General features: G+C 39.2%; 1 protein-coding gene across 13 annotated transcripts in view; it reads right to left on the bottom strand.

The window, feature by feature from the left end:
* The window catches only part of CACNB2 (calcium voltage-gated channel auxiliary subunit beta 2), a 254,156-nt gene that overhangs the window by 89,302 nt on the left and 141,253 nt on the right, over nt 1-23,601 (bottom strand). The window contains exon 1 of one of the 13 annotated variants that reach the window (XM_064634735.1): nt 81-653. The exons of 10 other annotated variants lie outside the window; for them this stretch is intronic. In XM_064634735.1, the coding sequence (XP_064490805.1) occupies nt 81-149 (69 nt within the window). In that variant the 5' untranslated portion in view covers nt 150-653. Of the gene's footprint in view, nt 1-80; nt 654-23,601 lie in introns of those variants that run through there. 2 more of the 13 variants (XM_064634802.1, XM_064634746.1) reach the window with 2 other exon arrangements.

Below are 23,601 nucleotides of genomic sequence, written 5' to 3'. Positions count from 1 at the left end.
TGTCCTCTCCTCACCGCCTTTTTTCTCTCTGTCTCTGCAATACATACAGTATAAGCTGATAAGGAAAATGCAGGGCTTACACAGATATCAGAATTCTTCAGACGTCCTCCTTTGGCTCTTTTCAGAAGCCTGATCCAGGTGGCCTTCATTAGCCAGACAGCTCAGTTACTGTCCGCAGCTGCAGCGCCCGGCACTGATCTCATAAAACATGTGCACACTGAGCACTGCAGAATCACAGCTCCTTTCCTATCCATGCTCTGCTGTGAGAGCCTTCCTTCTCTTCCCTCTGCCTTTCAAGCTTCCAGCCTCACTGTTTCCAAGTATTCTACTGCAATTGAATTCTCAAATTTTTTCATGCCAGAAAAAAAAATAAAAATATTCATTCCCAAAAAATCCACACCACCTCCAAAAATCTCAACTTGAATGATAAAAACATAAAATAAAACCGGCTTCAGGTAAATGTTGTGAGAGATGCTTCAGCTGATCAGAAACTCAGATCGATGACAGAAAAATACCTAGGGCTTTTTCCTTTCTGTTTTGGGGGGCGGATTTGGCTGTTAAAAATAGTGCTTGCAAGAGAACCTTTTAAAATCCTGTTCAAAATGTATTCAGTGACATTTGCAAGTGCAAAGTTCATTTCATCTCTTCCTAGATTGGCTGGGGGTGGGGTAACAGGCTGTTCATACCACTGGGCATGCTCCATATGTGCAGCCTTTTACGCAGATGCTCACATCACACCGGGCTGTTAGCCTATGCCAAATTGCCATTTTACATCTCCAGGGTAAACAGCTGGAAAACGCAAGGTCCCTGTGAAACTGGAAGAGCTGGTACAGCGTCTCGTTCCCTTCATGTATGTCTGCTGCCAGCCACGTTTCCCTTGGACGCTTGGTTCTGTCACGCAACGCTGCCCTCCGCTGAGCAAAGCTCTGAGCTCCACTCACAGCTCCCTTACAAAAGCCAAAATTATGCCTGTTGAGTGGGAATTTAACCCCCTGGTTACTGTTTATATTTTTTCTGACATTAGCAGAAGAAAGAAGCGAAGAATAACTGCAACACACAACACGTAAATATTAGATCCTAATATGGCAAAAGCCAAACAAAACATTAAATTTCCCTATTCTGCTTTTCAGAGTTACCCTCTACCCTTTAATAAACTGACATGGGAGTAACATGGTAAGGCATTTATGATGTACTGATGGACATACAACATCCAAAAAGATTACTGTAGCTGACTGCAGTGCCTGCCTCCAATATAAGTTCACCGTCACAAGATAAATAGCAAATAGAGATTACAGCTGAGAACAGTAGTTGTACATCTGTCGCAGCATGTGTCAGGAAGGTTTGAATTCTGCCATGGTTTATGTCTGTATAACAATGAAATTGCCCATCACAAGTGATGCAGCAGCCTACATTTCACCATTATTAAAGCAAACAACAGTTGTCACTAAACCCGTGGTTTATAATAAAGCAAATTTTTAACTTTCAAAATGTTTTATTTTTTTTTTCTTTTTTCTGAAGCCTGTAATTGTTACAGCATAGAGTTTTATAATCTGTGTTTGAAGTGACATAAAAAAACCCCTATTCTCCAAAGGGTATTTTGCTCTTCAGAAGTTCAGATACATCTGCTGTTACAGTGACTGTTCAAATCTAAAATGCCTCCTGAGCTAGAGCAAAAGGAGCAGAAAACAAAAGAAAATACACTCAAACTTTCTTGAATTTTTTAAAATATCTTGTTCGTTAAGAAAATGCAGAGGCCCTCTAACATCCCCAAATCCTGTCAAATTTTGCTATTCTTTAAAATTTCCCTTTGCCACAACTTCTGACACACCTGCCAATGAAAATAGTGGGAAAAGATGAGCAGCAACAGAAGTTTAGTGTAGAGTTTAAATCCTGTCACGGTTGACACAACAGTGGTCTATGGACAAAACCATTTATGTTATCACAGCACTAATCAAGGTTGAGCTCCCCCACAGAGTCCCAGCCCTCAGGACACTCTGCTGTCCGGCAGCACTCCCTCTTTGGAAAGGGCACATCCAAGCCCTTCCCCACCAGTGCTGCAGTTCCTTGGTGCCACTCTGCTGCCTGAGGCATGGTGGCATAAACCAACCCTGAAGCGACACTACCTTTAAGTAAAAGGAAAACAAACAAAGAAGCCATTAAGCCTGACATGGCAATCAGATGATGGCTAGTGTACGTGTTCCCTTCCTACAGCACTTCCATGGTGAGCACATCATATTTGACACTGACCAAGTGGCATAGCATCAGTTTTACTATCCTTCATTCTGCTGTCCACAAGGGATGCTGCCTAAATGGTTCTCACCCTATAAAAAAATTCATGAAGCACAGTAACATAATTCTTATCTCCCCTAAGGGGGCAAAATGCCTTTTGGGTCAGGCCAGAATCGCTAAAATTGGAATTTCAGCTTCCAGGCCACAGAGATCATTTACAGTGCTGGTCATGTCTTATGTTGGCCGCAGTCCCAACACACATCCAAAAAATCATAATGACTCGATTTATTTTAATTATATTGACAAATCACATGAATCAAACTCAACATTACATTTATTTTCCCAGTGGGATGGACATGGTCATGCAAATTTTCTGTGGAAAGGAGAAGTTGGAAGCTTCTTTGCTTCTTAAATATGGAAAAAAAATCAAGTCTTACAGCAGAGTAATCCAGGAAAATGGATAGCATATAATTACATTCAATTCATTGTATAAACTTCTGAACATTTTTATTTACACTAAGAATGCATTCAATCACTTTAAGATGAAAAAAAAATCAAGCTTTGATAAAACCTATGATGAAATTGTAATAGAAATACCCTACTATTTAAGAAAAATAATGACAAGTGGATGTGCATTGTCCACTCATGACAACCAAGGAAACTACATTTCCTCCCTGAGTTACTTAAGCTTATGGGGTTGCTCTGGAGAACAGTATGAATCTTTCCTAAGAGCTTCAGAAATTCAGCCTTTGTGAAATTCTGCAGGTCTCCATCTTCTTCCACTGCAAAATGGAAGAGCTGCAGTAATATATGTATGTAATATATTCTACTGCAGCCCCCAGTTCATCATCTTTCATGGGAAACTGTCTAAGAAAAGTGAGATAAGTCATGTTAATAATTACTCCATCTATTTATTATTCCTCTTCTTTTCTTCCTTACTTGGCAGGTTTACAAACTCATTTTGTTCAAAAAAGAATTTCCTGTTTTAATAACATGCTTGACAAATATTTACCAACCATCTTACCACTTATTATATCAGAGTACTTTCTATGAGCTATTCTCATAATGTGAACCCATGTTTTTCCCATTGCTAGTGGTCATATGGGATCATATTTGATCTCCTTTTCCTTCAAGACCATAAATGTCTTATGTTCTTCGTTATTGTAGAAGTTCTACAGTATTGTAGAAGTGCGTCATCTTCAAACGATTGGGTTCTTCAAGTAAGAGGGTTTTTTATCATTTCCCTTTACTTGCAGGTAGAAACTCTTTAGGTAAATTAGGTGGTGCCTCCAGATCTCTTAATTTTCTTGTTAGTTTTCTGTACCCACGCTTAACTTTCATCTGTACAGTTGGAGCTTAAGTACAGATTTTGACTGCAGTATTATATTAGTAGCGTAAAATCTGTCGATGTGTTTGTTCTGGTAGAGTAATAAATTCTCACTGGGTTAATACAACTGCCATTACTCTTGCCAATTCAATCATAGTCTTTATATTGTGTCTTTGTCATAAAAATAAAAGCAATCCTCTGAGTACCATGAGTCTTTAACAGACTCTAATCCACTTATTAATTAGATATCATTAGAACAGATAATTTTCCAAATTACTGAAAATTCTCAAATAATTCTCTTTTTAGAAAGATCAAACAAGTTCCTTCAAGTTAAGACTTTTTACATTATTATTTATTAAATGAAGTCATGAAGCAGTAAGCAAACATGCAGCAAGATTTTAGCAGCAATAAAGAAATACATATGACGGCACATATATATAAAACTCCTCATTTATGATACTGGGGTCTTCTCTGAGGTATATTTGTCATCTTTTCATTCATTTAATGCTGATGAAAATTTTAAATCCAAAAGGAGAAATATATTTATGTCTTAATTTGATTTATACTTTGAATATGGAAAACTCAGGCCTCACTGCGCCAATGAGAGGAACAATTCATTTCAATATTCAGAATGCATACAGAGATATTGTTAACTGCTTATCTTCTTATCCTGTTGCAGTAGTAAGAATGACATCACATCCTTCTAGGACATGATTTGAGATGGTATATTATGTCCTTGTGATATGCAACTACTTCTGGAGTGCTTCAAAATATGGTAAAAAGATATATTTCCATAAAATGTTTATTTCACTTAAAATCTTTTAAAATTGATTCAGAATGTAAAATATGTAAAATGTCAAAGTTTAGCATGAAGTGAAACTGCTAACACTGGCAAATTATAAAATGCCAATAAGGAATACAGATTGTCCTGTTTCATCATAAATTGATCAATCTGAAAAGTGTGAGCCACACAGTTAGATGTCAGAAGCACTCCCACAAACACACCATGAGTAAGGACCTCAGTTTGACGGAGTGGCAAAGGTGGTGAATGTGAAAATTTCTTGTCTATGAAGTTTTCTCTAGATGTCTAAACAGTGTCATTGTTTTGAAGAAAACACAAAACGCTGCTCCGAGAATGCTATGCAACGTTATATTATTTAAATATAGTGATTTATTAAATTATTAGTTATTTAAGGGTAGAACTTAAAGTTAATTATTTGAGGGTAGAATTTTTATAGAAAGACCAAATTTAATTCAATTAATTGTTTGCAATGTATATTTGAAGTGTATGACAAACTGAAGAAATACCATTTAGCAAAGGAAAAAAGGAAAGAGGCCATGTTTTCATTCAGGGGATATCAAGCAGGAATTGTTAACTCCTTGTGTAAGCACCATGGACACTTCACAACCTGGCAACTACCAAGTCTACACCTGATGTCCAGTCTCCACTCTCACCCCTCTCCCTCATTGGCATGGGCCCTCCGGGGCTTGGCCATTTGCCCACACATGTAAATAAACAATTACTATGCAAGGAGGGCTACCAGATCCTACAGTAGGCATTGAAATACTCTGCTAAGTTTGCATTAAAAAATAAACCCAATGTTGATTAGAATTTTTTTTGTTGTTGTTTAGAGTGAACAGGGCATTGCTGGCATCTACAGCCATGGGGGATGTTCAAATAGCAGGACTGAAATTTTAGAACAGCTGGGAGCTTTAGGGTGGCAATGTGATTAAAAAAGGAGATTATATAGGAAACCAGTCTTTTCTTTACCCTTAACATGACTTTGTCAAGCTTGATTGCAGCACCCAGCTTGACAGTAACTGTATTCCAAGGTGCTAATCCAACCTACAGCTGGATGAAAGTACAGATTTTTTTAAATAGCCCTTAAGTTTGCAGAAGACTAGATTTTGGTATTCATGAACCAGGTAAACAGTTGTACCAGTTACTTTATCAGGAACAAACTAAAAAACAAAAACCCAAATAACCCCCAACACCAAGCAAACCCACATATTTGCACCCATATTTCATTATATTGGCCTAAATGTTTGCTCTTCTGTTGTTTCACTACAAAAAAGTAGCATGAGAAGGTTTTCTTAGAGGACTGATGGTCTTCTCATGGCCATTTTCTGAAGAAGTTTCTTCTTCAGAAAAATTTTGGCAATTTGCAAAAAGGCAGCTGCAGAGCTCAGCTTAGTTAGCAAACACCAGAGAAAGCCCTCATACTCAGAGCTAAACTTTCCCCAAAACTGTGAGATGCTGTGGTGTGTTAGTTTACCTTTTTTAAAAAAAAAAAATCTAAGATGGAAAACTCCTTGAATTCCTAAAGTACTATGCACTATCCCTACTGTGCAGTCACAAAGTGAATGACAAGCCCTGCTTAAACAAGCTTTCAGTCTAAAGGATGAGAGAATATGAGCAAAAAAAAAAAAAAAGGGAGTAAGTAAGAGATCAAGGTAGCAATGCAATAGAAAATAAAGCATTTTTAAATATTCGATACCAGCATTATGACTCATCCCTTGCATAACCGTAGTGGGTTGTTCTTGAAGTAAGTTCCCTATATGTATTATGGCAGAGATTAGTTCTGTGAAAGCCTCTGAAGGAGGATAATCTGGTTGCTCTGTATATTCTGACAGAGATTCTCACATTTATGAAATAAGAGAAAGTGCTTTTGAGGGAGAGGTCAATGACAGGAATAGAAGGAGGACTCCAAGTTTATAAAAAAATGCTTTATCAACAATATAATCACATAATTGATAAATTTAAAAACAAAACAAAAAAATCCCCAAAACTAGAGAAAAAAAAGGAAAAGGGATTTAATGTTTTGAGACAGTTAATTGGATCTAGAGGATGGCATTAAACTATTAATATTCTGAGCTATAAAGAAAAGTCAGAGCAATGACAGAGTTAAGATGTTGCCAGTGGAACAACTAAGAAACAGGTGTCAAAGGAATAAAAATACACCAAGGAAATGATTGCAAGCAACATGAACCTGAATCATCTCACTTTTGTCTCAGACTGTCAGCAGACACATGGATATTGTCATATCAACTTGGTTGACTCATGGGAACTTGATTATATGTTTAAGTCCTTAGGTAAAGGTAAACCAGACATATTAGCAACAATAAGCTGACCTGTGGTGCTGTTTACTGGAGCAGAAGGGGGTTAAAAATTAAAGGTTTTCAGAAAAAATGAAAATGTAATTTTGAGTGTATTAATTACTAAGTAGCAAATATCACAAAGGAAGGATTTTATTTGCAGAAATACAACTCAAAAAAAAATAATTTAGAATTGTGATGCTATGTGTTGAGAGAAGAGCTTAAAGAGAAAGACAAAGATTGGGTCAGCCACAAAATTAAAAGGGAACAGTTAAAATGAGGAAAAATGGAAAACACATCTGGGATGTCAACAACGAAACAGAAAGACAACTAGAAAAAGAAAGAATTTGCAGGAAAGCATAGCAACCATCATCTTAATTTGTCTCAGCTCAGTTAAAAGTGCCAATTTAGATTCTGTGTTCCAGATCGTCAGTATATTTTTATCTGGGATTTTGGTTCAAGTCATTAAGATTTTCTGCATACTTAAAAATAGCTTCCTTGAAAATTCAACATGAAATTCTGTCAGCAGTGGAGAATTCTGAAGGGAAAAAAATATTTTCTTTGAATTTTATCAATTATCTCAGTACATGCAATTTCTACCTGGTTTTTAAATGTCAAATTTTTAATCTACTCCAGATAACAAAGGGAAGATTTGGGTGCTGGCTTGCTCGTTTGTTTTTTTACCTTGGTGAAAATGTTGATGTTAAGTATATACAGTAAAGTTTTCCTTATTTTATTATTTCACAGAATCATAAAGTATCCTGGGTTGGAAGGGACCACAAGGATCATCGAGTCCATCTCCTGACCCTGCAGAGGACCACCCCAAGAATCACACCATGCACCAATGCTTCTTGAACTCTGGCAGGGTTGGTGCTGTGACCACTGTCCTGGACAGTGTCTTCCTGCACCCAGCCACTCTGGGGGAAGAACCTTTTCCTAATATCCAGCCTAAACCTCTCCTGACACAACTTTAGGCCATTCCCTTAGGTCCTGTCGCTGGTCACCACAGAGGAGAGATCAGTGCCTGCCCCTCCTCTTCCCCTCACAAGGAAGTTGTAACTGCAATGAGGTCTCCCCTCAGTCTCCTCTTCTCCAGGCTGAACAGACCAAGTGCCCTCAGCCGCTCCTCATACGGCTTCCCCTCAAGCCCTTCACCATCTTCGTTGCCCTCCTTTGGACACTCTCAGAGCTTAATACCTTTCTTATATTGTGGTGCCCAAAACTGCCACAATATTCAAGGCGAGGCCGCACCAGTGCAGAGCAGAGTGGGACAATCCCCTCCCTCGACTGGTTGACGATGCTTTACCTGATGCCCTCAGGACACAGTTGGCCCTCCTGGCTGCCAGGGCACTGCTGACTCATATTCAACTTGTCATCGACCACGACCCCCAGGTCCCTTTCCATGGTGCTACTCTCCATCATCTTGTTCCCCAGTCTGTATATACATCCAGGGTTGCCTCATCCCAGGTGCAGAATCCGGCACTTTCCCCTGTTAAACTTCATACAGTTGGTGATTGCTCAGTCCTCTAATTTGTCGAGGTCTCTCTGCAGCATGTTTCTGCCTTCAAGGGAGTCAACAGCTCCTCCCAATTTAGTGTTATTGGCATACCTTCGTGTCCTTAGTCCAAGTTATTTACAAAGATGTTGAAGAGAACTGGTCCTAAGACTGAGCCCTGCGGAACCCCAAAACCCCACTAGTGACAGGTTGCCAGCCTGATGTAACCCCATTTACTATGACTCTTTGTGCCCAATCCACGAGCCAGTTGCTCACCTATTGCAAGATGTGTTTATCCAGCTGTGTGCTGGGTACTGTGTCTAGAAGGATCCTGTGAGAGACAGTATCAAAAGCTTTAATGACATCCAAAAGGTTACATGAACTGACTTCCCTTGACCAACCAGGTGGGTTGCCTTGTCATAAAAGGAAATTAAGTTCATCAAGCAGGACTTTCCTCTAATGAAGCTGTGCTGACTGTGACTGATGACTGTGTTGTCTTTGAGGTGTTTTTCAGTAACTCCCAAAACAATCTTCACCACCACCATTTTTACCAGTCACTGAAGTGAGACTGACAGATCCCTAGTTTCCAGGGTCATCCCTCTTACCATTCTTGAAAACCGGGACATTTGCCAGCTTCCATTCAACTGGGATCTCTCCAGATTACCAAGGCCATTCAAAAGTCGTTGAGAGAGGTCTCACAACGAAATGAGCCAGCTCTTCTGAGTACTCTTGGATGATTCTCATCAAGCCCCATAAGCAGCAAATCCTGCACAGTTTTGGGGTTGACAGATTTTATCATTCTCACAGTCATGGTCCTGCAGCTCAGGGCTCTGGGACCCCCATAGCCCATCACCAGTGTTGAAGCAAAGAAAGCATTAAACATCTCTGCTTTTTCTATGTCCCCATTTGTGTGGTGACAATCCTTATCAAGTAATAGGTCAATGTTATTTCTGGATTGCCTTTTGCTAATAAAATATTTTTAAAAACACTTTTTATTGCCCCCCACATTTCTGGCTAGCTTCAACTGTATTAGAGCTTTGGCTGCACAAAGTTTCTCTCTACGATAGTGAGTACCATCTCTGTACTTGTCCCACATCACCTGACCTTTCTTCCATTGGCTTTTTTTGCCTTAGTTTCAGAAGATCACTGCTCAGCCAAGCTGGCCTTCTGCTTTGCCTGCTGGACCTCTGACATTTTGAAATTGCCTGCTTCTCTGCCTTTAGGAGGTGGTGCCTGAAAAGCAACCAGCACTAATGGACCCCAATACCTTCACAAGTGTTTTCCCAGGGGACCTTACCCACTAGTTCCCTGAACAGTCTGAAGTCTCCTCTCCTCATATCCAGTGTTGAAATTTGCTGGCAGTTTTCCTCCTATCATGAGAGATTTTTAACTTGACTGCTTCATGATCTTTCGCCAAGGCAGCCACCAATCACCACTCACAAGACCCTCCCTGTTAACAAGCAACAAGTCAAGAAGGACATCTTTCCTAATCACTTCCCTTAGGACCTGTACCATAAAGTTATCATCTAGATGTTGTAGGAATCTTCTGGACCTGTTTTTGCTAGCGGTGTGGTGATCTCAGTTAACATTTGACAAGTTGACGTTCCCCATAAGGGCAAGGATGAATGATTTAGAAGTATCCCTTAATTCCTTAAGAATAATTCTTCAATGTCGTCCTGAGTGGCCTAGAGAAGACTCCCACAATGATATACACTTTATTTGTTTGTCCCTTAATCCTTAGCCAGAGGCTCTCAAGTATGCCAATGCCAACTGCAAGCTCCAGCACTCAGATGTTGTCAGCTTTCAAAGGTAACTACTGTTTTTACATATAGCTGCTTGTTACCTTTCATTTCTATACCATAAATATAATGTTCATCTGTTTAAATAACTATCTTTTTTCCCGTATCTCTTAATGGGTTAGTCTGACAATCATGCACTCTGAAAAAAGCGCCATCACATGCTAGTTGTCTAGTGCTAAGTTTATTTTCCAGTCCATCATCTACTACAGAAATTTTGATTTTCTAGTCATGATCTTTTGTTAACAGCAGTCAGTGACTGTCATGACATAAAACACTGCAATTTGCTAACTGCTTATATTAGGAGAGGTTTTCTTATCAACACCTTTGTTAAACTGTGCACAGTGAAGATTAAAGAATTAATTAATTGGATTTCCCTAACCTAGGCTCACTGAGAGCCCAAACCCATCAAACAGAGGGTCGTTTGTGACTCAGTCAAGGTATATCTTGCAGATGTGATGACTCTTTAAGCATCTGCAGCCTTCCTCTCTTTGATATTGCCAGAAACACCAAGTGAGCAGCTTTCACACTGCATGGCATCATTTACTTCAGGATATGCACACTGCAAAAAATACACATATCCTCATCAATGGGCTAAATGTAAACCCAGTTTCCAAGAGTGTCAGAAGTCACGTGAGTCCCTGTGGTTTCAGGTGTTAGTCCTTTGTTTCAGCCTTCATCCTTGTACGCTGCTAGAAAAATATCAGGACTGCTTCTTTATACCCATTACCTATCCACCAGATCTAGAGTAAACTGAAGCAAACTACTTATGATTTTACCAAGAGGACAAGGCTCCTTTCACTATTTACATACTACAATTATTCTCATCTAATTTCAAGAATGCAACAGTCTGTAATACTTTCACATCAATGGAAAAATCTCTGGAAAGGCCTTTTGTCCCTCTTGCCTATCACATATCAAAATGATCTTGGAAAATTCTCTCTCTCCAGCATATATCTTCATAGTTTTTGTTCTAAAATGAAAATATACCAGTTAATGTATAGAGTGATTGATGCCAACTGTTGCCATCCATTGGTTCCACTGTCTTTTGAAAGAAGGAGAGCAAGACAGAGTTCGTGATTCTAACTGCTCACTTTTAGAGCACTCTCCCCATCTCTGTATGTTGCCTCTGAAGCCTCTGTACGTTATGGTCCCCGTTTTCCATCTCCAAGGGAACACAGGAATGTGAAGAGTATATATAACACTTGTTTACAAAAAAGAATCAGTAAAAGGTTGTGTATTATAGTATATAATATACTATATATAGTATTTTCTTATAGCTAAAACAGATATTGTACTATGGATTTATATTGGCACTACTGAAATATGACTGCTTAAATAAAGATGGGAGGGTTAAAAGAGGTTAAAAGAGGTATAAGCCATGTTCTGTTGTAGGTAACATGGAAACAGAAATGTGTCTACTGCAGAAGATGGTGATAGTGATTAGATGGTAACCTGAATGGAAGTAAAATATAAATGAATTGCAATAGAAAAACTAAAGGAAATCATAAAAGCAGCACATGTTGTGGTGAACTTTTCTAATTCAATGTTGGAATATTTTGTGTTTTCTGAAACATTTAAATGTTAGGACAGTACAACAGCCACTTTCCAGTATAACAACTAAATCCAGGTTTCTAAAATTATTGCAATTCAGAAGACTAAACATTTTCTGTTTTCCAGACGTGAAGAAACATCAGGAACAGACCTCTTTCTGATTCAGAACAGACTTTGCCTGGGTCAGGAGAGCACATTATATCATATCCCTCACTAAGCCATTTCCTCCTCTAGAAGATGCACCAAATTTTTAACCACTGGTTGCTCTTTCATCTGTTGTTGCTATACTGAATACTGACAGAAAATACATGCTTATTGCCTTCCCACCACATACCTCTGAGGAGACTGGCTCTGTGCTTTTTAACCTCCTTGCATATGCTGAAGAATCTTGTCTCCAGGCTGTGCAAGCCCTCATTCCTCAGCCTCCATCTGAAGGCCAAGTGATCCAGCCCCAACCATCCTTGAGGCCCTTCACTGAACCCTCTCTGATTTGTCCACATATTTCATCTATTGGGGCACCAAAACTGGTCACAGTAAAGCAGGTATGTCCTAACGAGTGCTGTGATCACTTCCCTGGATATAATGCCTGTGCTCCTGTTCATACAGGACTCAAGAGTTCAGGATTTCAAAAGAATCTGTGACCTTGGAAATACAATAGAATTCTTCTAAAAAAAGAGCAAACATACACTTTGAGCAAACCTCCATTTATAGATTTCACATGAGCCATACAACAGTCAACTTGTTCAAAAATTTTAAGACAAGCAGTACCTCAGATTGCTGTAAAACAGCATTATTAATATGGTACCAGGATCAATTAACTTTGTAAAATCTCTCAGATGAAGAGATTCCTTCCAACACATCCCTATCAAGTTCCTACTTACAAGAGTCTTCAGCACCTGCAATGATGAAAGACACAAGAATGAAACTCCAGTTCTGCAAGCCTTAAGGTCTCAAAACATGTGCTAACTCTCACCAAAGAAATACAAACAACCTCATGTCATCCCTGATAATTCATTTTTTTTCAGGAATTGCACTGGCTAAAGCCTGTTTTTCCTCTCTGCTCCATTGTTTGGTAAGGAAATCAATTCCCTCCTTAAACTCATATTTTTACGCTCAATTAAGAGTCATATTTCCTCCAGTTTACAGAATCACAGAATCTGCTGAGTTGGAAGGGAACCACAAGGATCATTGAGTCCAACTCCCAGCTCTGCTGGAGGACCATCCCCAAGAGTCACACCATGTGCCTGAGAGTATCATCCAAATGCTTCTTGAACTCTGTCAGGCTTGGTGCTGTGACCACTGTCCTGGACAGTGTGTTCCTGAACCCAGCCACCCTCTGGGGGAAGAACCTTTTCCTAATATTCAACCTAAACCTCTCCTGACACAACTTTAGGCCATTCCCTCAGATCCTGTCACTGGTCACCACAGAGAAGTGATCAGTGCCTGCCCCTCCCCTTCACAAGGAATTTGTAACTGCAATGAGGTTTCCCCTCAGTCTCCTCCAGGCTGAACAGACCAAGTGCCCTCAGCTGCTCCTCACATGGCTTCCCCTCGAAGCTCTTCACCACCTTCATTCCCCTCCTTTGGACACTCTCTAAACAGCTTAATACATTTCTTATATTGCAGTGCCCAAAACTGCATACACAGTATTCAAGGTGAGGTTGCACCAGCGCAGAGCAGAGCAGGACAATCCCCTCCCTCGACTGGCTGGCGATGCTTTGCCTGATGCTTCCCAGGACACGGGGTGATAGCAGCAGTGGTACTGATGATAAGTTTGGCTTATCAACACTCCTGGCTGCCAGGGCACTGCTGACTCATATTTAACTTGCTGTCCACCAGGACTCCCAGGTCCCTTTCTGGGCACTGTGTTCCAGCATCTCATTCCCCAGTCTGTACAAACACCCAGGTGCAAAATCTGGCATTTTGCCTTGTTGAACTTCATATAGTTGATTATAGCCCAGTTCTCTAACTTGTCGAGGTCTCTCTGCAGGGCCTCCCTGCCTTCGAGGGAGTCAACAGTTCCTCCCAGCTTTGTGTCATCTGCAAACTTGCTTAGTATCCCTTCCAGTTCTGCATCCAAGTCATTTATGAAGACACTGAAGAGCACAGGGCCTAAGATGGAGCCCTGTGGAACCCCACTAGTGACAGATAGCCAGTCTGTTATCATCCCATTCGCTGTTACCCTCTGTGCTCAACCAGTGAGCCAATTCCTCCCCCAGTCCATGATGTGTTTATCCAGCTCTGTGCTGGACAGTTTGTGCAGAAGGATCCTGTGAGAGCATTGAAAACTATTGAAATTCAAAAAGATTACATCAACTCGCTTCCCTTGAGCAACTAGGTGGGTTACCTTGTCATGAAAGGATATCAGGTTTCATAAAAAGGACTTTCCCTTACAAGGGAATCAGCTCTTGCTTGAGGTATTACCACCTAAACTTATTATCAGTATCACCGCTGGATTTCTGCTGAGGGACAGGAATATTACAAAGATGTCACTGAGATTGCTGCTCTGCTGTCTTAATCAGTAAGGCAACTCTTATTTGGATGAGAGTCCTAAAAATAAAGAGAGTGAACAAGGAGCCAGCAGAAAGTCGGTGGGCATCATCCAAATCACCCAGAAGAGGAGAACCATTACAAAGTAGCAAAGAAGGGTTAGAGAGGAAAAATCTCAGAGTAATAGAAGAGAAATATAAGATAATATTTCAAGAATGTAAGAGATGGATGGTAGTCCAATGAGCATTTCTGAGCTTTTACTAGTTCTTGCCACTCACTCTCCAGTTTAGCAGCAGAGAAGATCACAGAAGTAGAAAGGTATCTTTTCTAGGATGGAAAATATTGTAGAAAAATATTGATAAACAAAAAAAAAATTACCTCAGTGTTATTGTGCACTAAAAGGAGAGTTAGTAAGCTATCTTCCTTTTTTTATTATTTTTAATAATATACATTTTTGTAATATCTAACCACTTCCATCTCTGTACTGTATGTAATTTTCCATTAGAGCCAGCCAATAAATACCAGGTGGTTCTAGGCTTCTGAATTGAAGCATATAAACAGAAAGCTAATTCCACAACTGTTTTTTCTGCTTACAAGCATTCAACAGTCTCTCTGTGTTCATCCTGTTTTACATGAAGTCAGTTCCCAAAGTACACATGGGCAGACAAATATTACAAAATTCTAAAGAAACCCAAGATGCATCATATTTTCTAGGTCACATCTATTGCCAGCTTAGTAGTCACGTAGATTGTATATGTGCTGCTATATCACAATTCAAATACATTTGTACTCAAACCCCTTCAAGGATTCTTCAGACACAATGTGAGCGTCCCTGACCAGGCTAAAGTCAGAAGTCAACGCTAAATGCAACACTAGATTTGCACTGCTCTCCTTCCATCAATCCTTCTGTAATAGTTAGTCTATCAATATTCAGCAGTAATTAATATGTTAGCATCTTCCTTCCTGTTCAAAGTTTTTGAGTTTACAATGCATAAACCAGAAATTACAGCTTATTGTTTCTTTCATCATGCAGAAGAAAAGGAAATGTTTGTTGCTGTAGTTGGCACAGTAACACAATATGGTCTTTTATAACCTCTCGTGTTTTGTCAGTTGTCTGCAGGCAGAAAAAGGCATCAACATTTTTTAGTCCTGTTCATTTTCAAAATCATCATAGCCTATGATCTCTATAGCAGTTCCTTCTTGTTTCCTCTTTGATTAGGCTAAAATAGACCTTATTTAAATCAAATAGCATTTCACTCACGTCATAAAATCTACCAGAGAAGTCCAGGAACAACACTTTCAATTGTCACAAGGCAAGCTGATCCACAAAACATGTTGTGTAACTGGCAGGACTAATCTCTCCCACCACGCTTACAGACACAGATGTCCAGGTTTATTTAAAATAGCCCTAAGCAAAACAGCACAAATTGCCATGCTTGGTTTTTTTAAATATATGCATTTTACTGGGAGGCATTTGATTACAGAAATATCTGAAATTTTTTTCCTGTGCTGACAAGGCTACAACAGCTAGAGGAAATGTTATCAGGTTGGATTGTATTTTCTCTCTCAGGACACCAAGGACAGTCCCATCTAAACCATTTCGCAGATGTTCTGGCCTGCAAATTCCACCAAACCTCTGGATCCAAACTGATAAGAACATTATTTTCTACTAACATGATATTGCTGAACAGAATTATTCATTTCTCCTTACAAATCTGTGTTACTGGGAGAGGTGGGGGATAACATTCATGCATGCATAGGAGAACTCTTAGAAGGCAAACCTGCTTAAGTTATGAGGAAATGGGTGCATGTGGTGATTATTTAAAAGAAAAAAAGCATTTTCTCACTGTTAAGTTCAAGTGAAATTTCAATCAGCAAAATCAAAATTTCACATATGGTACTAGAGCCTTGTACAATGAACCTTATGATTTTGCTTTAGCATGTCTGAAGGCCACCCATGTTCTTGCCAGGATGTCTGTATAATGAGTAACAGAACTACAGCACACAGTCCAAATAATTCCATTTAGAAGGAATCAAGGGAAACAGAACACAACTTTCTTAAATGTATGGAGTAAACCACAATAATATACATATGATAAATTGACTATATTTGAGCAACAATCTGAATCTCTGTCCTTCAGATCGTACTTTATAGATATATCCCTATATTTACATGGAATGGAGATGAAGGTAAAAGAATCACAGTGAAGTACAGATTAGAGGCCTAAAATTTCAGAATTATATTGGGCGTCCTTCAGTAACAGGAACTAAATCATAGGCAACTGCTGGACAAGATGAAAACGTCTAAGAGTGAGTTTTGACTTATAAAAAACCTGGGAATTTCTACTTTGGTGCCCTTAAGACTTCTACATAGCTTGCATGCTCTGAATGGAATCACAGAAAAAAAGTAGACTGGTGAGAAGACATCTGGAGAAAAGACATCTAGTTCAACCTCATGCTCACTAGTGCCAGATTCAAAGCCCAATTAGCTCACTCAGGGCCTTGTCTAGTTGAGTTTTGACAACCTCCATGGATTAAAATTTTTCAAGTTTACAAAGAATTTTAGTTGTTAATCTCCTACACCAGAAAAATAAAGAAATTCTAAGAGTAATTAACATCTAAAGATAATAAACTCTGAAGTTATACGACATTTAGCCTCAAAAATTAGCCATTGAGCTGCCTCCACAAGCAGATAAATACAAGCCTATGAATTTAAGCACTAAGCCAAGTTCATGAAAGCCCATTTCTGCACATAAAATAAACCTCGAATGAAAAAAAAGTTTATAATTTCCCTTCAGGCAAATAAACTTTATAAAAAGACATGTAGAGAACCTTTTCTTATCACACTTAGTTGTTACTTAAAGGAATAGCTTTGAAATACAATTATGTTCTTATGATACATGCATGCATCAGCCTTGCTCCTATAAACTGACCTAGAATTTCTGTAATGATCTACCTGCCCTTAGACTTCAGCACTCAACTGAGTAGGTAGCATTCTCATTTTTGATTTCTGAATCAACATTGCTTAGCTTGTATCAATACACAAATTTAAAGAAATTATTTTCATATAAAGAATTTATTTCTAATAAGTGTAGATACTTAGGAAAAAAAACACAAAAAATGCCTTAAAAAAAAGTAAAACAAAAAAAGTATTAAAACCAATTAACTCTATTTGTCTGGTTTGTAAGACCTAACAGAACTCTAAAACTCTATTGTAAATCATAAAATTTGATATGTAATTCAAGCATTTTAAATGCCAAAAAGTCCTATGTATTGTTAAATTAAAACTTATAGAATCACACTGTGTTGTAAACAACAGTGTACAATGAAATATGCACAGGAGAATTTATCAGGGAATTTATTATTCCATTTCTCAGAAAAAAAACTTTTTAAAATGTCTGGTTCCTATAGTCCTGTAGTTACAGCAATGAAAACGCCCAAGTTTCGCCATATTTTCTCCTGGCAGAATCTTACACGTTAATTCTGATCAGAGATGTATAAAATAATAAACAATAATAAGCCAGCTTGGCTATCACTGCCTGTTTCTGTGTAAATAAAAGGCTTGCTGAAAAAAGAATTGATGATTCCTATTAAAGATTAGTTACCTATCTCAGCATTTTGTAATTCGTATTCATCAAGTGAAGTCATTATCTGGAAAGTAACATGTATTATAAGTAAACAAACAGCACTTCATTTGGTCAGCCCAGTTGCCCAGAGCTTGTTTATAATTTAGAGAAGACATGTCTTCATGAAGATAGATGTCTATGGCTTTGGTAAGGAGGTAGATGGATTCTTTTCCTGTGAACCAATATTAAATAAAAACAAATGGTAGGTTTACTGTGATCAACTGTTTCTGAATTTGTTCAGCAGACCTACTTATTATTATCAACTGGAAAACAAAAACATATTTCCAAACAGACATAAACACAAAACCTCAATTGCAAAAGAAGAGGAAAAAAAAGGAGGGGGGGGAAAAAAAAGGAATTGTGCCTGGAAAAGACTAACAAAGAAACTTCAGATCAGATAATCTGAAATAGGATTTTTGGCTCTTGATTTCCCTGTGTGGAAGGTTCCTATCAAAACGCTACTGGACTATATCCAGCCTGCACACTAGGAGTGCTTAGTTGAGCTGTCATAACTGCTATAGTTTTGAAAGGTCAAGAGAGCAACAAACTATCTAGACTGCCAGACACCACCTCACACACCACTGATGGGAGGGAAGTAGTTGTGCTACCTGGGATGGAGCATCCAAAACAGGCAGTCTGCCACACCAGGCAGGCAGGCACGTAATGCAGACAGAGTGAACATGCCTTCTTGACTTTAGTTTTCCATATGTGCTGCAGGGAAGTCACGATTTCAATTTTGCACATAAAACATCTTCTGCTAACCCTTCTGCCACCCCTTCTGCTACCTTACATCCATCCACAGGCTAAACAACATAGACATCAAAATGCATGTCATAAATACTTAACTGGAAAACAAATTTTAACATAACTCTATTGTTAAAGGCACCACACTGGGGCTCCTGCAAGATCTGGATTTTTTTTTGTACTATATTCATGCACAGTATAAGTCCCATTTCTTTAACCAAAGACATTCAAGCTACCTTCTTCTAAATAGCTCCAATTTTGGGTTCCACCCCAAGTGTTATAAATGGATCACTTTTAAACCACACATGCCATTAGTATCTTTTACCCAGGAGACTTCTCTAGCTGCATGGGTCTCCTGATATTTAATGAAATAAAAAGTATGAATATATGCAGTGTAACAGGGAGGAAGTTGTAAATAATTCCCAAAAGCCTGGAAACATACACAGACACAACACATGTGCAGAGGAATCCAAGGATTAAGTGCGTTTTTGCTACGTAAATCAGAGAAGCCCAGTCAACTAGCTTATTGCTAGCTCTGTGCTGCCCTACCTAGATTACTGCCCCTACCACTAACATTTGAGTACATTATGAATATGGAATAGAAAAACCCAAGTATTCCTGATCATGAAGTTATTAAGTTATTTTTTTCCCAAAGCCTGTACTGGTTCACTTCAGTGAGGCAAACTATCCCAGTTAACACAAGAGGTCGATTAGTGCTTTGCCAAGATGCAGGTCATTATCACAGTCAATTCCTTCAGAGGCAAAAAAACCTGAATCCAAGACCAATTAATGAATTTACAGATTTCATCAGGACTTGGTGCTATCAACACACTCAGAAGCCAGATCTTATGAGAAACTTACTTCCTCCTTCCCACTGCTATTTCAAATGGAAAAGTAGCTGAGAAGTTCAGAGCTACCTCAAGCAGTTTGGTAGAGGACATGCAGAGACAGGTCTCTCCACTCATCTCCACCCTTTGGGGTTTTTTCCATCAGTACTTACTACAAGCTGAAAGATGGAGGTGGAAGCAAAGAAAGGAGCTACAATGAAAACACATAAACAAAACACTCAGCACTGGTGAGGCCACACCTGGAATGATGTGTCCAGTTACTGGCTCCTCAGGAAAAGGAAGATGAAGACATTCTGGAGAGAGTCCAATGAAAGGCCACAAAGATGATGAAGGGACTGGAGCATGTCTTACATAAGGAAAGGCTGAGAGAGCTTAAACTGTTCAGCCTGTAGAAGAAAAGGCTCAGGGGGCATCTTTTTGTTTTATATAAATACATGAAAGGAGGGTACAAAGAGGGTGGAGCCAAGCTCTTCTCAGTGGTGCCCAGTCACAAGACCAGAGGCAGTGGGCACAAACTGAAACACAGGAGGTTCCTTCAGAACATCAGAAACTTTTTCACCATGAAGGTGACTGAACACTGCCATATACTGTCCAGAAAGGTTGTGGAGTCTCTATCCTTGAAGATTCTCAAAAACTGCCTGGACATGGTCCTGTGCCACTGGCTGTAGGTAGCCCTGCCTGAGCAGGAGGGTTGGACCAGATGACCTCCAGAAATGTCTTCCACTCTCAACCATTCTGTGATTTTGTGAAAAGGCTGCTCACCCACACCATCTGTGTACTCAATTTGTAAGTACTCTGTTTTTGTTATTTTGTCTTCATGTTTGTGAGGTGAACTGCACTGGTCCTCCCAACACAGGCCAGTTTTCACTCTTCACACTTCTTAGCCTCTGCCTGTAAACAGAAGTAAACTTCTCCCTTGCTATTTTGTCACCTGGAGCTGGTCAGTGTGGTTGGTTTCTAAATGTCGAAAACTGTTTGGCCTTTGTTCACTTCACAGGGCTCCCTCCCACGCATGCCTTAGGTACAAACCTGCTTCTCAAACATCGTGTACTAACTGCAGTCCTCTTCCACAATGATAAATGTCTTCATTCCCTTCCTCCATTGTCTTCAGACACCTCTCAGCACTAGCCCAGTACGAAAGGATCCATGTTAATTGCAGTTGTTGATTTGCTTCCTACTTTCTGTTGGAAATACCTAAATTAATTCCTGAAAGTGGAACCCTGTCTTTAATCTCTAAGAGCACCACATACCCCAGGACACTAAGTTATAAAACAGGTATGCTGTGCTCTACATGAGGGGCAGCTGATCTACCGCTCATAGACTCATGTACGTAACAGGGCTTACACCTCAGTGCCTCCATCTACAACCTTCACAGAGCCCCCTACCTTTTTCTTGACTGTTTATGTGTTGGATTGTGGGAACAGAGGTAGAGGAAGGTCAGACACAGTAAAAATACCTTCAATGTATTGTCAATAATATAAAAGGCTCCATCCTGAGTCAGTGAAATTCAAATTAAAGACAGCAGACAAGGAAAAAAAAGCCATATGAAGCTAAAAGAGTAACATCATTATTAAACAATCTATTCCATATACACTACAGGAAGTTAGATTAAAAAGTGATTTTTCTTTGGGGAAAAAGGTGTGGTTGCTACAGTTGTGCAAGTCACTAACTGGAAAGTACACTGGGTATTTTGGGAGTAACGCAGAAATGACCAATACCCTTCTCTGCACAGGTTTATTAGAGTTTCCCTCTCTAGTGTTTCCCTATTCTAAACTGAAACTGCTTCAGGAGCCATTCTGCTACAGGATCGAAACCAGCAGCTCTTCCAGGCTTTCCTTGGGGGAATCCCAAAACTCACATGCAGTGCTTAAAACACAGCTGCGACGTCTCTGAGCTTGTCATGGGGAATGATGCCATATAGAATGACCCTCATTTTTCCAATTTAGGAAAGAAAAACTGTATTGCTTCTACACTTTGGCTGCTGCAGAGAATCCACAGGGAAAAGGCTTGCTAAGGGTGACTGTTTCACGAATTTACATCCAGCTCTGGATGTGAACACATCTATCTTTCATGTGTAAGCAATTCCTTCTTCCACATTAAGTGTTCTTCTTGCCAAACACACAGTTTTAGGCATGAAACTCCATTCCTAGTGCTCCTGTACAACACTTATGATTGGAAATTAATCAAATACTAGCATTTGTTACGTATAAAGCTGGTACTTTTAAAGAAATTTACGAGGTTTAAAAAATAAACATCTATTGTTACTAGAAACGAACCAAGTATCTCCTCATATTTAAAGACAAAGAATCAAAATGTCAAGGGATTTGTCCAAGGATGGACTCATGGCTCTGATGTTAACCTCAGAGGCTGAATTTAATTTGACTACCTTTCAAGTCTGTACTTCAAGTTACACTCACATGTTGTACTACTTATCTATTTGAACAAAGCATTAGGTGTTGTTGCCGTAGGTTGAACTAAGGTGAACATGGAAAAGTAACTCCAAAATGTTATAGTTACCTTTTTACAGCATTCTACCACAGGTAAAATTCAAGGGAGAGGTTCCCAAAGAAGCAATTCTGATTTATAATTTTCAGACATGTTCCTGTGTCAGTCCACAATATGATTAAAACTACTGTTGCTAAACAGTTACACATGACTCTCTCCATTTTTAAACAACACCCTTATTATCTTTTCTCCCTTCATTCAGATTCTGAAATAAGGTAAGTAGTAATGACTCAGAATAAACACTGAAAACACATCACTGTGTTCTTCCTACTGATTTTTAGGACTTACAATAGCATATTTCTAAAATAGGTGGGGTTTTCCCTTCACACAGCAAAATCAGCCCTATCAGCTGAATGTCTGTGCACACGAAATTGGGATTTGTCTGATTCACAAATAGCAGTTAAAAAGTAAGTCTTCTCAAACCTGAATGACATTTGACTGTTTCAAGATCTTTCCCTCCTTTAGAAATTTAGCAGACAGATTTTCATACTTTTTAGAAGATAATGCTGCCCTGCAGGAGCCATGAGTATAACTGGCATCTATCAACATCATACTTAATATTCCATAAGAAGTGCTCCATCCTGCAAGAGAACATAGGCAAACTCCAGGGAAGTGAAGATTTAATTTAAATAGACAAGTTCAAAACTTTTGCCTGGAGAACACAAGTGACAAATGCTGGATTTTCAAGGCAACCAAAACATTTGCTCTGAATATCACAACCACTGGATTTATAAAGAGGTTTCCCATTCTTTGCAAAAACATTTTCAAAAAAAATATCTATGGAGATCAAAAAAAGCTGAGTTTTGAGTTTCTAAAGAAATTTAAAAGCAGCTTCTTTTTTGCAAAAGTTTGAAAGTCTCATGCAATAGATTGAATGAAATGCAATGATTTTTCTTAAATGACCAATCACCATGAAAACTCCTCCCTGCCCTTGAATTATTCTGCTAAAAAATAGTTTTCCAATGATTAGGTTGTTCTCAGAAGAAATCCTAATTAACCCTATGCTTACCATCACAGTGTTTGATCATACTGCCACAACAGAGCCAAAAGTTTCTGCCAGGCAAGACTGCCGTCAGGAAGGAGAGATGAAATGCTAAAGGTGTCCCATGCCCCATCAGAGACAAGTCTGCATCAGTCCTGGCCCACATACCTACAGCCAGAGGCCCCTGGAAAGGCAGTGGGGGATGTAGCTGGAGATGCCCAGCACCCACAGCCCTGGCAAGGCCACCTGAGGGAGGAAGAGTAGAGGCTCTGCAGCCATGGGAAAAGTGTAGCCTGGGGACACAGCAGAGCCAGCCAGGCCTCCCAAACATGCAAGCACTAGCTAGCACTAGCATCATCCCTTAGCCATCAACTCCAAAGACTCTTGGGAGTAAGTTTTAGATGCTTTTGCTTTTGGAGATTTGTGCAGACTATGATCTATCAGGTATCTGTGAAAAGGAGCTCCCACGTCCTGCTTCATTTTCAATGAACTATTCCAGTTCTGTTTGGTTATCAGAAGTTTATTTTGCAAACAAACAGGAAACACAAGCAACTTAGAGCCACAAATGGGACTGTTCGGCCTGTAGCATTTCATAGTTTCCTGTATTTATGAAATTAAATCACTTATATAGCCAAGCACCTCTACAATGCCAGGTACATGGCATAAAAAAATGCCTCAAAAGGTGCTACATGTTTATTCCACCAGTTATAAAGAGCTTAATAAGCATCTGCCTAAAGTGTTAAAATGCAATGTCAAAGACACTCTGCATCCCAAGCCAGAACATTTATGAAAATACTAATGGAAACAGGAAAGGACCATAGCTACATGGTTTTATTATTAATTTCAAAAATATAGCTTTTGTCACTGCGTCATAAAATGATACTTTGTTTTTATTTTTAAGATGAAGTG

The sequence above is a fragment of the Pseudopipra pipra genome, chromosome 1 (genome assembly GCF_036250125.1).
Source record: "Pseudopipra pipra isolate bDixPip1 chromosome 1, bDixPip1.hap1, whole genome shotgun sequence".
Taxonomy (NCBI): Eukaryota; Metazoa; Chordata; class Aves; order Passeriformes; family Pipridae; genus Pseudopipra; species Pseudopipra pipra.
The sequence above is the reverse complement of the archived record's forward strand: the minus strand, read 5'-3'. Positions and strand labels throughout refer to the sequence as shown.